The sequence below is a fragment of the Epinephelus lanceolatus genome, chromosome 15 (genome assembly GCF_041903045.1).
Source record: "Epinephelus lanceolatus isolate andai-2023 chromosome 15, ASM4190304v1, whole genome shotgun sequence".
NCBI lineage: Eukaryota > Metazoa > Chordata > Actinopteri > Perciformes > Serranidae > Epinephelus > Epinephelus lanceolatus.
Window position 1 is genome coordinate 39,856,989 of NC_135748.1, and position 13,839 is coordinate 39,870,827.

The window sequence follows — 13,839 nt, forward strand, 5'->3', positions numbered from 1 at the left end:
CTGGCGTGTCCCCACGGACAGGTGTTTCCATAGAAGAGTTACATGTGTGCCTCCACAGACAGGTGCTTTCTGTTTAAAGATTATTTTTTGGGGGGCTTTTTTGCCTTTAATATATAGGACAGAGTGAAATGGGGTGAGAGAGAGAGCGGGGGGTGACATGCAGTAAATGGTTGCAAGCCGGACTCAAACCTGCAGCCACTGCATCGAGCCATTGCCTCTGTACATGGGGTGCTGGCACTATCCACTACGCTACCAACGCCCCAAGGTGCTTTCTGTTTCATATAGAAGAGTTATAGGTGCATCTCCACAGACAGGTGTTTCCTGTTTATATGGAAGAGTTATAGGTGCATCTCCACAGACAGGTGTTTCCTGTCTATATAGAAGAGTTACAGGTGCATCTCCGTGGACAGGTGTTTCCTGTTTATATAGAAGAGTTACAGGTGCGACGCCACAGACAGTTGTTTCCTGTTTATGTAGAAGAGATTCAGGTGTGTCTCCGCAGACAGGTGTTTCCTGTTTATATAGAAGAGTTAAGGGTGTGTCTCTGCAGACAGGTGTTTTCTGTTTAATATTGAGGAGATACAGGTGAGTCTCCTCGGACAGGTGTTTTTATAGAAGAGTTACAGATGCTACTGAGCAGACAGACGTTTCCTGTTTATGTAGAAGAGTTACAGGTGTGTCTCCGTGGACAAGTGTTTTGTGTTTATATAGAAGAGTTAAGGGTGTGTCTCTGCAGACAGGTGTTTTCTGTTTAATATTGAGGAGATACAGGTGAGTCTCCTTGGACAGGTGTTTTTATAGAAGAGTTACAGATGCTACTGAGCAGACAGACGTTTCCTGTTTATGTAGAAGAGTTACAGGTGTGTCTCCGTGGACAAGTGTTTTGTGTTTATATAGAAGAGTTAAGGGTGTGTCTCTGCAGACAGGTGTTTCCTGTTTTATATAGAGGAGTTACAGGTGTTTGTCCGCGGACAGGTATTTCCTGTTTATATAATAGAGTTACAGGTGCGTCTCTGTGGACAGGTGTTTCCTGTTTATGTAGAAGAGTAACAAATATGTCTCCGCAGACAGGTGTTTTCTGTTTTATATAGAAGAGTTACAGGTGTTTGTCCGCGGACAGGTATTTCCTGTTTATATAGTAGAGTTACAGGTGCGTTTCCGCAGACAGGTGTTTCCTGTTTATATAGAGTAGATTCAGGTGTGTGTCCGCGGACAGGTGTGTCCTGTTTATATAGAAGAGTTAAAGGTGCGTCTCCGCGGACAAGTGTTTTGTGTTTATATAGAAAAGTTAAGGGTGTTTCTCTGCAGACAGGTGTTTTCTGTTTTATATAGAGTTACAGGTGAGTCTCCGCGGACAGGTGTTTATATAGAAGAGTTACAGATGCTACTCAGCAGACAGACGTGTCCTGTTTATGTAGAAGAGTCACAAATGCGTCTCCGCAGACAGGTGTTTCCTGTTTTATATAGAGGAGTTACAGGTGTGTGTCCGCGGACAGGTGTTTCCTGTTTATATGAAAGAGTTACAGGTGCGTCTCTGTGGACAGGTGTTTCCTGTTTATGTAGAAGAGTTTCAGGTGCGTCTCCACAGACAGGTGTTTTTCCTGTTTATATAGAGGAGATTCAGGTGTGTCTCCACAGACAGGTGTTTCCTGTTCATATAAAAGAGTTACAGGTGCGTCTCTGTGGACAGGTGTTTCCTGTTTATATAGAAGAGTTTCAGGTGCGTCTCCACAGACAGGTGTTTTTCCTGTTTATATAGAGGAGATTCAGGTGTGTCTCCACAGACAGGTGTTTCTCGTTTATATAAAAGAGTTACAGGTGCGTCTCCACAGACAGGTGTTTCCTGTTTATATAGAAGAGTTTCAGGTGCGTCTACAGAGACAGGTGTTTCCTGTTTATATAGAAGAGTTTCAGGTGCGTCTCCACACACAGGTGTTTTTCCTGTTTATATAGAGGAGATTCAGGTGCGTCTCCACAGACAGGTGTTTCCCGTTTTATATAGAAAAGTTACAGGTGCGTCTCTGTGGACAGGTGTTTCCTGTTTATATAGAGGAGTTTCAGGTGCGTCTTCACAGACAGGTGTTTCCTGTTTATATAGAAGAGTTACAGATGCTACTCAGCAGACAGACGTGTCCTGTTTATGTAGAAGAGTCACAAATGCGTCTCCGCAGACAGGTGTTTCCTGTTTTATATAGAGGAGTTACAGGTGTGTGTCCGCGGACAGGTGTTTCCTGTTTATATAGACGAGTTCCAGGTGCGTCTCCACAGACAGGTGTTTTTCCTGTTTATATAGAGGAGATTCAGGTGTGTCTCTGCAGACAGGTGTTTCCTGTTTATATAGAAAAGTTACAGATGTGTCTTCTTGGACAGGGAATGAAAACATAGTTCAGCACCTGTGTGATGTAACCTGTCTCTCTTCTCTTCAGTCCCGGCTTCCTGCGGTTTGTCAGAGTTTTATGTGGGATGTCATCTGACGAGAGGAAAGCGTTCCTACAGTTCACCACCGGCTGCTCCACGCTGCCCCCCGGCGGCCTTGCCAACCTGCACCCCCGCCTCACCATCGTCAGGAAGGTAAACTCGCTCTCTGATTAGCTCGTCAGCTGCAGAGCAAACACTCTGACTGTTTCTATTGTTACATCTCCTCCTCCTCCTCCAAATTTTGATAACCTGATGTTGCATTCATGTCATGTGGGAGTTCAAAGTTCTCCCTGGTAAAGAGCTTCACGTCAGTGTTAATTTAGGCAGCTATTTTAGATTTAGCCTTTAGATCAAAGTGTTTGAGTTTTAGTCACATTTTAGTCATTTTTATCTGTTATAGTTATAGTCAACAAAAAAGTAAATAACTTTGTGGCAAAATGTTTCATAATCGTGTGTGTGTTTGGCCGCAGGTGGACGCCACCGACTCCAGCTACCCATCAGTCAACACGTGCGTTCACTACCTGAAGCTTCCGGAATATTCCTCCGAGGACATCATGAGAGAGCGTCTGTTAGCCGCCACCATGGAGAAAGGCTTCCACCTCAACTGACTTCTGACCTCCAACCACACTGAGCATGCTCCTCAAGTCACCGCCGCCGCCCTGCCCGCCCGCCGCCACCACCGCCGCGTGATCGACGGATCAGCCGGCCAATCGGAACCAGCTGACTGACTGACTGCTGGAGGACGACGAGGAGGACTCATGTCGCAGAATAAAAATGAAAGCTCACATCCTTAACCCCTCGCCTCCTTCCCTTGTCTCCTTCATCCTCTTTCTCACTCACCTGAGCTGCTGCAGGCTGCTGTGTGTGTGTGTGTGTGTGCGTGCGTGCGTGCGTGTGTGTTGACCTTCCTCCTCCTCCTCCTCCTCCTGTCTCCTCAGTTTAGTGCCTGGTTTGACTCGTAGCTTCTGTTTTCAGTTCCTCCTCCTTCAAACAATCACGCTTCTTCTTCGTTTTTATTTTATTGCTTTTTGTTTCCGTGTGTGTGCGAATTTTTTTTTTTTTTTTTTTTGGGTTGTTTCTGACCGGCTGTAGAAGTCAAAGGTCAGAGTGCATTTGGTGTTCTTCTTTGACTTGATGAAGCTAGAGACAAAAACACTGGTTGTGTGCGAGGCACATGGTAAGAGAAAAGGCTCTGCTCTCCCTCTTGTATTTTCTTTGTATATTATTATAAACATTTATTTAACTCAAGTTGCAGTTTGAGGTAAACAGATATTTTCAAATGTGTATGCTCCAAAAAAAATAATCATTAAAATGTTTGCAAAGTATGAATTAAAGATGGAGTCCTGTGGTCTGTGAGCATGTGGCCAAAAGTATGTGGACAGCTGGTCATTGTGGCCAGTGAGGACACGTCCAGGGTGTCTGGGTTTATATTTACCCACAAATTAGACTTTTTTTTCTTTTTTAAATTTAGGTCTAATTTTATTTTGTACTTGTGTCTTTTACATCAAAGTAAGATCTTGCTTTCAGACCCCTTTTCCACCAATGAGGTTTTGATCAGAACCACCATAATCAAGGATGTTTCTTAGCGGAGGGCAATACAAATCCAACACACTGGATCTTTAAAATATGATAACGTTCATCGGATAAAATATCTTTACACCTGCAGGTACCAGGAATAATAAATGTGGAGATCAGTGGAAGTAAATGACAAAATGTTTTATGTAATTTGGGTGAAGTGAGCCTTTAAATCAGACTTCATGTTAATGATTAATCAGCATCAGAACATTGGCACCTTTAATAGTCACAAAGCTGCAGGTTTGATTCAGTTTACAGTCGACTGCTGATGACGTCAGTCTGAACCAATAAATAAAACCTTACACAAATGCTTAAACAAATTCAACCAATGGAGTGGACCCAAAGTTCTGTCAGGCCGAGCGCACACAAAGAGCACCTCAGCGGATGTCGTCCCTTTATTTCTAGCTCCGTCTGCTGTAACCCTCCCACATCACAGCTCCAGTTACATCACGTGTCATACTCCAAAGCTCCCCTGGGGTCAAAGAGCGCATCCCAGCCTCTTTTGAATAGCCTCGGTGGAGCCTCAGCCGTCAGCCATCTTGTCGAGGGCGTTTAGCGGCGCGAGGATGCGGCTCTTGTTTGTCTCCACGATGTGTCCGTTCTGGATCATCTCGTCCAGGATGATGTGGACTCGGTCCAGGTTAAACATGATCTGAAGACGACGCTGAGTCAAAGAAACAAACCAACATGTATGTGTCAGACAGGAAGTGGTGCTCGCAGAGAGCAGCTGTGATTGGTCAGATTAAAGGATACGTCCAGTTCACTCTGTCAGGGGAGACAAACAAACAGAGTTATCAGGCTGCATCACAGTCAGGTTTATCACTGAGCAGGTTTGCAGCTCCTGTCGTGAAGCAGTGAAAGGTCAAAGTGTGAACTCACCACGCGGCTGAAGTATTTATCCAAAACCTCCACAAAGTTATGAACCAGCTCGTAGACAGACAGCTCATTCTGTGGAGACACATCACACACACACACACACACACACACACACACATATTCAGGTGTTTCAACAGCTCAGAGCAAAGAAGACGAGAAGCCTTCAAAGGCTGCAGCCCCTGAATTGAGACACGGCTACTGACTGTAGAGAGTGACATTCACGTTTTCGCATCAGTCACCACCTGTAGGCCCCTCCACGGATTTTTTTTAACCTGAAAGTGCCTAATTTGGTTTTGTTTTTACTGGTTTAAATCACTGGCTGGATTTGTTTTGGCGAGGAGAGGACCTCTGAGGACAATTTGGTTTATGGTAAAAACCTCGATCAGAAGTAAAGTGAGCAACATTGCCATTGGAGTTGGCAGCAACAAGCAGCAACTTTTTTAACGTGAAGCTGCTTTATTCAGTGTTTTGACCAGTTTCAATCACCTGGTCCGTTTGTTTTGTAGAGGAGACGACCTCTGTGGACAATTCGGCTTCACCAAAATCAAATCAGTTCATCCTTGAGTTCGAGTGGATGTTTGCGCCAAATGAGAAAACATTCCCTCAAGGCATTCTTGAGATATCACGTTAACAAGAATGAGACACACTAGGTCACAATGACCTTGACCTTTGACCACCAAAGTCTGATCGTTTCATGGCTGAGTCCAAGCGGACGTTTGTGCCAAATCTGAAGAAATTCCCTCACGGTGCTCTTGAGATACTGCTATCACAAGAATGCGATGAACCTGAAAACACAATGCCTATCGTCGCCACAGAGACCTGACAAACAGGAGGAAGCAGTGCATTTGTTGGGGACTACTTTCAGCAGCGGATTCATTTCTCAGAATCATGTAGTGGTGCTGATGTGAGCAGTGTTTCTCACCTCGTTGTCTGTGACTCCGACCACGATGTACAGCGCAGCGTACTGGCGGTAGACCAGTTTAAAGTCTTTGTACTCCACAAAGGAACACTGGGAACAAGCAGAGGGGAGAACAGTTAAAGGAGCATACCACCGCTTTTATGATCCATCACTAAACACCATGTATACTTCAGAGACAAACAGGTACCTGGTCCTTCTTGCGGCTCAGGCAGCAGCGGACCACGTCAGCCTCCAGCACTGATCTCTTGCTAAGCTCCACAGGTTGGTAATACCTGGACAGTCTGGTCTGACCCTGCCGGTTCACCATCAGCATGAACTTGATCATCCTGAGATCAGACACCTGAATGACACACAGCAGACAGAGGATGATACTGTCAGATAAATAATCTGTCCCTCCTCCAACATCTAGAGATAAGAGAGTACCTCTCCTTATGCAGTATAATCTACATTTCATGATCACCCTCTAATAATACACAACATTAAGTAATAATAGTAATCCCAACGGAGAAAGACCTTTTTGTTAGAGAGTAAGATCCTTTTTGTTTAACTAAAAACAGCCCAGAAATCACTATCACCAGCCCTACCAGACTCCATTGAAATAAACAGTAATTGTATCTTTGTAAAATATGCTTCACTGTAAGTTGACTGAAACAAAATAAAACTCACAAAAACCTTCTACGTTCACCTTTCCACCAACCACCAACTCTGGTTTGATTGAATTAAACACTGAATTCACCCAATTAAATGTGAATATATGCTGCCTCTGTACACGCTAAAATGGTGACGGTGATTTCAGGGCTGTTTGTGGTTAAACAAAAAGGATCTTACTCTTTTACACAAAGCTCTATCTCTGTAGGGATCCTTTCATAACTGTCAGACACTTAGAATAACAATCTGAGCCTGTCAGTGGCAAAAACAAACACTTTTAGAGGACGAGCATTGATGGTGTTTCAGGCTTCACGGCTTCCGTAGGTGGGGCTGCAGAGTTTACGAGCAGCACTTGAAGGCAGCACATAGTAGAATTTTACATGACCTGTTTATAACCGTTAATAAAACCGTTTTTTAAACAGTGTAACTGTTTTATATGGCCGTTAACCGGCGTCAAGTATTGGTCAACATCAAAAATGCTTCGTTAACTTACCGGCAGCTGTTAGCTTGTAGCTAAACTGTGACTAAATAAGCCCCATCATCACACAAGCTAACAACAACAACCCGCTAACTGCTGGTAAATCTAATAATGCTATTAAATAGTGAGGCATAACAGCCGAGAAGACACTCTGAACATAAATCAAAGTTATAATAGAGTTAAATTAAACTTATATTAAATTAAAATGCCAGTAAAACATACGAGGATTCAGATACCAGCGCTATGAAGCTAACTAGAGCTGTTAGCATCTGTGACGCATGCTCAGTACAGTCTTCATCTGGTGCGTTCAGGAAACAAATGGTAAATAAGGATTTTAAGACTCAGCCCACATTTCAGACTGTACTTGACTGTATTTCGAGTTTCAAGTTATTTATTGTCATGGGAACAACACTTTTAGAAAAGCATTCGTTGGCAATACAAAGTTTAGATGCTCATTACACATGTTTAAAAAACACGCAAGTAAAAATGAGAATTTAAGACAACACAGTAAAAGTAGATAAACAAAACAAATTCAGCAAAGGTCTGATTGCATTCAAGATGTTTTTGAAAAATACAATTATAACATTGAATTGTGTTTATTTTAGTGTATGTATTTAGCATTGAATGTAAGTGATGATCAAATATGTAAATATGTTTGAGTAAACATTTTGAAAAACCTTTAAAATTTATATTATTTATAATATTTATGCAATATTTTCTTTACATCTTTCCATTTAAACAAATATGGATGGACAAGAGAAAAATCAATCTTATAAATGGAAATATTATAAAGTAAAAAGAAAAATACAGTTGGATTACATACAAGATGTTTAAAAAATGCAATCATAACATTTAATTGGATTTTATTTAGTGTAAGTATAAAGTGTTGAAGTGTCACATATATGTAAACATGTATCAAAATCTTCTGAATTAATATCACTTAAACAATTATTTATTTATTTGTCTTTCCATTTAAAATATATAGTGATATCTTATATGAATGGTCTTACCATTGTGTTTATAATGTTTAAAATTAAACTTGAGTGTCCAAAAATAATGTTAAAGAGAGTGTGTGAATTATAATCTGTGTTTTATCATACCGCCACTGGGTGGCCTCAAAGTTGTACATTTCCAGATATGCCACATAGTGTCTTTATATGAAAAATTAAATAGATAGTGGCTTTAACTTGTGTTGGGTCATATGATACATATGATTAACAAACAGATTAAATCTCATAAATTATAATGAGAGGCACATCATGTTTGAACCAGGGTCGCAACAGTCTGAGATTTTCATGGTACAGTAACAGTCTCAGAAAATATGGCAGTTTCATGTATCACATTATTACAGGAATGGCATTATTATTATTATTATTATTATTATTATTATTATTATTATTATTATTATTATTATAAAGGAAATGAAAATGGATTATTTTTGGTTGAACAAATGTTTTTATTACTGCAAAACTTGAAACCATGAAATAGTTGTGAGACGAAATAAAATACTTTCCAATGCGTGCAATATTAGACAAAAATAAATAAGAAAAATCATGTTGGCCGATTCTGATAATTAATTTAAAGCCGATATCGGCCGATACCGATGACGTACTGATATTATCGTGCATCCGTAGTTGATACCATTCAAAATCAATGCAAATGGATCCTCTGGGATGCTTCCTTCACCAAAACACAAGTGACTTCCAATAAAATGGATTAAACCAGGGAGAATGGGTTGGGTTACAGGATTGTATTCTTGAAAAGGAACTGAAAAGTTGTGTCTAGTTATAAAAAGCTTATGTAATAATAATAATAAGCCATGTTCGTCAAAAATTGACAAAATTGTAATAATATTTCTTTGGTTGGTTCATATAATTCCTGCATTCTGTCTGTGTCGTGAACGTCACATATTGGATGACAGGAGGATGGCTCTTTCCCGTCATGCACCGCGCCTGGGTTCTCCCTCCGTCATCGGATCCAGGGAGAGAGAGAGGGAGCAGTAATGGCGGCCGGTTAGAGCCACACACAAACACCGCGTCCCGCAATCAGCCGCACTCACCGCAGCCCTCCGGGGGGCAGCCAGCCTCACACACCGCGGCGGAGCCAGCGCGACAGACACGGAGCGGAGACACGGGCTTTAGGGGGGGGACGGGAATCCTCATAGCGGACCGTTGCTGCCTGGGACTTTCCTTCTACTTTTCTAAAAAAAAAAAGAAAAAAAAAAGAAAAAAAAAAAAACATGGATGAGCACCCCGGCGGAGGAGGGGTCGGAGCGGCCGCCCCGAGACAGCCTCCACCGCCGCAGCAGCAGCAAGGGAGCAACAGCAGCGCTAATCCGCCGATCGGAGGTGTAGGAGGCGGTGGAGCCGGAGGAGTCATGGTGCCGCACCAGCCGGACGAGCTGCCCCGGCCGCAGCAGCAGTACACTATCCCCGGCATCCTGCACTACATCCAGCACGAGTGGGCCCGGTTCGAGATGGAGAGGGCGCACTGGGAAGTGGAGAGGGCCGAGCTCCAGGTTAGCACACTTATCCTACCACTGAATGCCGATTGAGGCTAACCCAAGTTTACAACAGCAACCGGGGCCGCTGACCGGTTTTCCGTCACTGCTCAAAAGAAAGATGTTGATCTTTACCGATAATTAGCCACATTAGCTAATCATCCTATCACTTCAGTTATTATTACCATTCGACTAACGTGTTTGTAGCTGGCGAGGTTGCTAAGCTAACGGGTCAGAGCACGGATAGCGGAACGGTGTTACCGTTAGCGCAGCTGGAGCTAGTTAGCAGTTAGCTTAGCCGTTAGCTTCACAGCGCTGCCAGAATGAGTGCCGATTTAGGCTAACCCAAGCTAAGAACAACAACAACCGGGGAAGCTGCCCGTTAAACCGTCACTGATCTAAATAGAATCAACTAAACGATCCCATTTAGCTGTTATTGACATTTATATTTACTGCACGTCAAATTGTCGTTAACGTTCACGGTCAACTCAGTCTTCGTACCCTAGTTGGCGAAGTGGTTACGCTAACGGTCAGAGCACGGATAGCGGAATGCGCTGGGGTTACCGTTAGCTTCGCTGGAGCTAGTTAGCAGTTAGCTTAGCCGTTAGCTTGACAGCGCTGTCAGAAGGGTAACTTTTCTCTTGGATGTGATTTGATAAAACAAAAGAACATATTACATATTAAGTATACAGAGGATAATAAGCAGAAAGAGCAATAACTATAGAGTCAGGGGTATATCACAGTGACAAAATCTTATAAAACATACAGACAATAAGTGTGTTGATAGCCTTTTAGTTGGTTGAATGAGACAGTAGTTTCATATACTCCACATCCCTCAGGAAAAAAACAAAACAAAAAAATGTTAATGGTAAAATTACATTTGGTAGTATGCCAGTATCATTATCAAATTTATCATAATTTTTTTCTTGTAGTTTTGAAGAAACAAGTGTTTTTAAACATGTGATAAGTGTCAAATGTAGAGAGGTCTTGCTACTGTCAGAAGGGTAAGGTAGCCCCTTTTTTCATTATATTTTTTTATTCTCTTTATTGAACCACTAATTGGTAAACGTGAGCACTATTAAAGGGATATTGTGATTTTTTTTTTTTTGATGTGGGGTTATATGAGGTACTTATCCATATACAGTGTATAACCCACAGTAGATGTCAGTCGACTCACCCCTGGTTAAGAGAAGCAGACAGGAGTCTGACAGGGGAGCTTGGCAATGAACTGCTGTGGAGGGGTCGGGAACAAAACATATTTTAATACCCAGAAAAATCAATCCGTTTAAGTATATGCTATATTGAGAGTATTTTCACTGCTTTACCTTTGTGTCAGACAGTGCGTTTCAATGGGAACGCTGTGAACGGCTTCAGTTCCCTATCGATGCTCTTGTCAAAGCCACCAGACTCCATTGACAAAAACAGTAATTTAGCACACTGAACACAGGAGCTGCTGGTCTACTCCTGCCTCAATCAGTTAGTTAGTTAGTGTTATTGTGGGACTTAAGTGAATCTGAAGTAAACCTCTTTAATGCCCGAGTAACACAATAAGACATTCAAAAAAACTGATTGAAGCAGCAGTAGACCAGCAGCTCCTGTGTTGAGCAAAGTAAAATCACGGTTTTTCTTAATGGAGTTTGGCTTTGAAGAGAGTGATTTAACAGCTTTGTTTTCCCATTAGAAATCGCTGTCTGACATTCGGGTAAAGCGGTAATATTTCTCTTAATATACCATACACTTAAACTGATATTATTTTTATAAGTGAGATTTATTTTAGGTGGCTAAAATACGTCTTGTTGCTGACCCATCCATAGCAGCACATTGCTTAGCTTCTATGTCAGACTCCGGCCTGCTTCTCCAAACTGGGGGCGTGCAGACTGACACCTGCTATATATAATATACTATCTATGGACCTCATACAACTCCACATCAGAAAAAATGGAACTATCCCTTTTAACAGAAGATCAGAGCAGATTAGATCAGTTGGTGTTTTTCCACCCCCGGTTCCATCGTCTTGAAGTCCAAAAGGTTTTGGTTTAGACGCCTGACATAAGGTCTGTGGTTCACACAAGATTAAGAGACTCTCACGTTTTGTTCTGTCATAAAATCCATCGTTCATACCCCACTTGCACATTTTGAAGCTTTTCTGTCTCTTTAAAAAAGGGTGGTTGCTAAAAAGTGGCTAAGTAAGACTCAAGAACATCATCATGCCGAGCTAGGCCTTACAGCCTTGTAGTGTAGTTTGTCCACAGCCTAATAATGTTAGCTCTTTACTTCCGGTGCTTATATTTAGGCTTTAAAAAATCACGGAAGCAGTGTTCATTAGTGAAGATTATTTTTCTGAACAAAATGTTTAAGTATCATCAACGTTTGTTTGCCACAGAGCTTATTTTCTGCAACAATTCAAAATTCAATGGAATAATCCCATTAGCTTTTTGACAAGGGAACCAGGGCAACGCTAACTTCCGCATTGGCCTACAGAAAAACATCATCTCTGCAGCACTCTATACTGTGTGAACGCGGATGTTGAATTTTTTTTCAGTGACCCTCGATCCTTATTGAACCCCAGTGGTGCAACTGGGCTCTGAATATTGAGTCAGTCCTCTGCAGTCGACTCAGTGTTTCATTTGAAGAGGTTTAAACTGTGATTTGTCAGTCCATAGTATGTTCAGCTGATATTCCAACAGTGACTAACCTTCTGTTTCTATCGTGAAGTTTGAAGAATAGCTTTGCTAGAGTTAATTCCAGCTTATTAGAGGCATTATTTTACACTTGACAGTGGACATCTGCACACATTTTGATGCTTTCAGTTTCTGTTCACCAGTGACTGTTGATTTCTTCTATTCTTATTGCTCAGAAGTATCTTTGTCTCTTTCAGTTGTCAGTGAGGTTGAACCACTGTACAGCATTTTGTTCCCCATGTACAAAACAAATCCTTCATACTAAATAACATTTATTTGTTAAGAGGACTTTCTCCAACCAGAAAGCAACAAAGACTGTTTAGACACACAGGAGGCACAAGCACATCTCAAGTCTTAACCTTCAAGTCTCGTGCAAGTCTACAGTTACTGTGGTGAGAATCAAGCAAGTCAAGTCATATGAAACTCTGATGATCTGGTCAAACTCACAAATTAGCTGAAAGACCTATTCAAGTACTTTTATTTGTGGGGTCTGTAGTGATGGATGAAGTCGTGTGTTGTGGTGGTCGTGTTACTGATTTTTAACCAGCAGGCCTTTCATACCACAGTTCTTACCAGAGGTGGCACCAAGTCATTGTTTTGCGAATCACAAGTAAGTCTCAAGTCAACACTGACAAGCCCTGAGTCCTGAACCTTGAGTTTCGAGTCCTACACAAGTTGCACTCTTCGATAAAATGTAATGCCAACAGAGTAATAGCATATTACATTTACAAAACCATCAATGCTTTTTAAAATGTCTATTTGTTTAAAAAAGTTTGTTAGAAGTTGTTGCGTCTCTATCCAGTTTGTATCTTTTTGTTGACCACCACATAGCCTATTTTTGGTACACTGATGGAATTATCTTTGGTAGTATTTTTTCCAACTGTTCTGTAATGTAATGTTAGTTCTTCATGGTTCTCTTCTGCAGCTTGATTGGATGTTGTCTCATTGGTTCAGACAAAATGGATCTGGGGAATTATTGTCGACTTGCTGGGAATGAATAGCATTAATGTTGGTTGACTTTAGAAATACATTGATTTGTGACATGCTTGGGAAAAGGTACCAAGTATTTTCAAGGCGAAAGACACGATTCATTGGTGTTGAAGTCCAAGTCGAGTTGCAGGTCTTCTTTGATTAAGTTATCAAATTTGTGACTCGAGTCCACACCTCTGCTTCTCACTGCCGTCATTGACCACATAATCCTTGAATCCGGTTTTTAGTACTTTTTGAACCAGCCCCCTCCATGATAGCTGCCTCTTGGTTGGTCCCTGCTCTTCTGCCACGTCCTAGTAGGTTGCCAGGTTTGTGCAAATTGCACTAGAGATCACTAAATCAGGTTTTAAAGACAATATGTGACTTTTAAATGTAGAGATAAATGCAGATATTTAATAAAACAAAGTCAAGTTCTTTTGAGTCATCCGCCTCAAGTCTGAGAGATCATTTATACTCCCTTTATGTGCAAAAATAGATGTGTGAGTTTCAAATGTAAATGTCACCGCCCTCATACTTTAATGTGTCCTTTATGATGGCATAGAGTCAAAAGTTTCGCACAACAAACGAGGTGATGGTGGAGGAGGTAGTAATATTGTACCTCTTAACTGATGCAGTTTTGAGGACGGTGGTCTGTGAGGCCGTTAAATGCAACGCAACATGTGGACGGAGAATTCTTTACACTATATTATAGATTTGTTTCGTTTCACCAGTATTTAAATTTCTTCATTGTCCCCCTGATCTCCAGTGGTACTGC

The 13,839-nt window shown here is 41.6% G+C and overlaps 3 protein-coding genes across 10 annotated transcripts in view; 2 read left to right on the forward strand and 1 right to left on the reverse strand.

Moving 5' to 3' along the window:
* hectd1 (HECT domain containing 1) overlaps positions 1–3,752 on the forward strand; it is a 40,413-nt gene extending 36,661 nt beyond the window's left edge. For all 6 annotated transcript variants that reach the window (XM_033643400.2, XM_033643401.2, XM_033643403.2 and 3 more), the window contains 2 exons: positions 2,427–2,571; positions 2,889–3,752. In XM_033643400.2, the coding sequence (XP_033499291.2) occupies positions 2,427–2,571; positions 2,889–3,026 (283 nt within the window). In that variant the 3' untranslated portion in view covers positions 3,027–3,752. The remainder of the gene's footprint in view (positions 1–2,426; positions 2,572–2,888) is intronic.
* A 361-nt stretch (positions 3,753–4,113) lies between these two features.
* On the reverse strand, positions 4,114–7,204 carry ap4s1 (adaptor related protein complex 4 subunit sigma 1). 3 transcript variants are annotated; one of them, XM_033643404.2, is made up of 6 exons: positions 6,930–7,204; positions 5,976–6,128; positions 5,792–5,878; positions 4,873–4,941; positions 4,747–4,758; positions 4,114–4,645 (listed from the first exon to the last, which is right to left on the reverse strand). In XM_033643404.2, exons 2-6 carry the CDS (start codon positions 6,111–6,113, stop codon positions 4,517–4,519), a joined length of 435 nt encoding a protein of 144 aa, XP_033499295.1. In that variant the 5' UTR covers positions 6,114–6,128; positions 6,930–7,204; the 3' UTR covers positions 4,114–4,516. The 3 variants fall into 3 exon arrangements, with proteins under 3 accessions (XP_033499295.1, XP_033499297.1, XP_078031481.1); XM_033643406.2 differs by lacking the exon at positions 4,747–4,758 and having other exon boundaries at positions 4,114–4,657; XM_078175355.1 differs by lacking the exon at positions 4,747–4,758 and having other exon boundaries at positions 4,114–4,657; positions 7,137–7,193.
* A 1,657-nt stretch (positions 7,205–8,861) lies between these two features.
* Positions 8,862–13,839, forward strand: part of strn3 (striatin, calmodulin binding protein 3) — a 37,705-nt gene continuing 32,727 nt past the window's right edge. Inside the window, exon 1 of the mRNA XM_033642567.2 lies at positions 8,862–9,432. Within this exon, the coding sequence (XP_033498458.1) occupies positions 9,154–9,432 (279 nt within the window). The 5' untranslated portion in view covers positions 8,862–9,153. The remainder of the gene's footprint in view (positions 9,433–13,839) is intronic.

Bases quoted from the DNA above. Each gene is read 5' to 3' on its own strand.
- ap4s1 (XM_033643406.2), bottom strand. From the start codon at position 6,113: ATGATCAAGTTCATGCTGATGGTGAACCGGCAGGGTCAGACCAGACTG. The intron at 4,942-5,791 runs GTGAGAAACACT...GTGTCTCCACAG, and splicing joins TCGGAGTCACAGACAACGAG to AATGAGCTGTCTGTCTACGA. The intron at 4,658-4,872 runs GTGAGTTCACAC...TCTTTGACTCAG, and splicing joins ATAAATACTTCAGCCGCGTG to CGTCGTCTTCAGATCATGTT.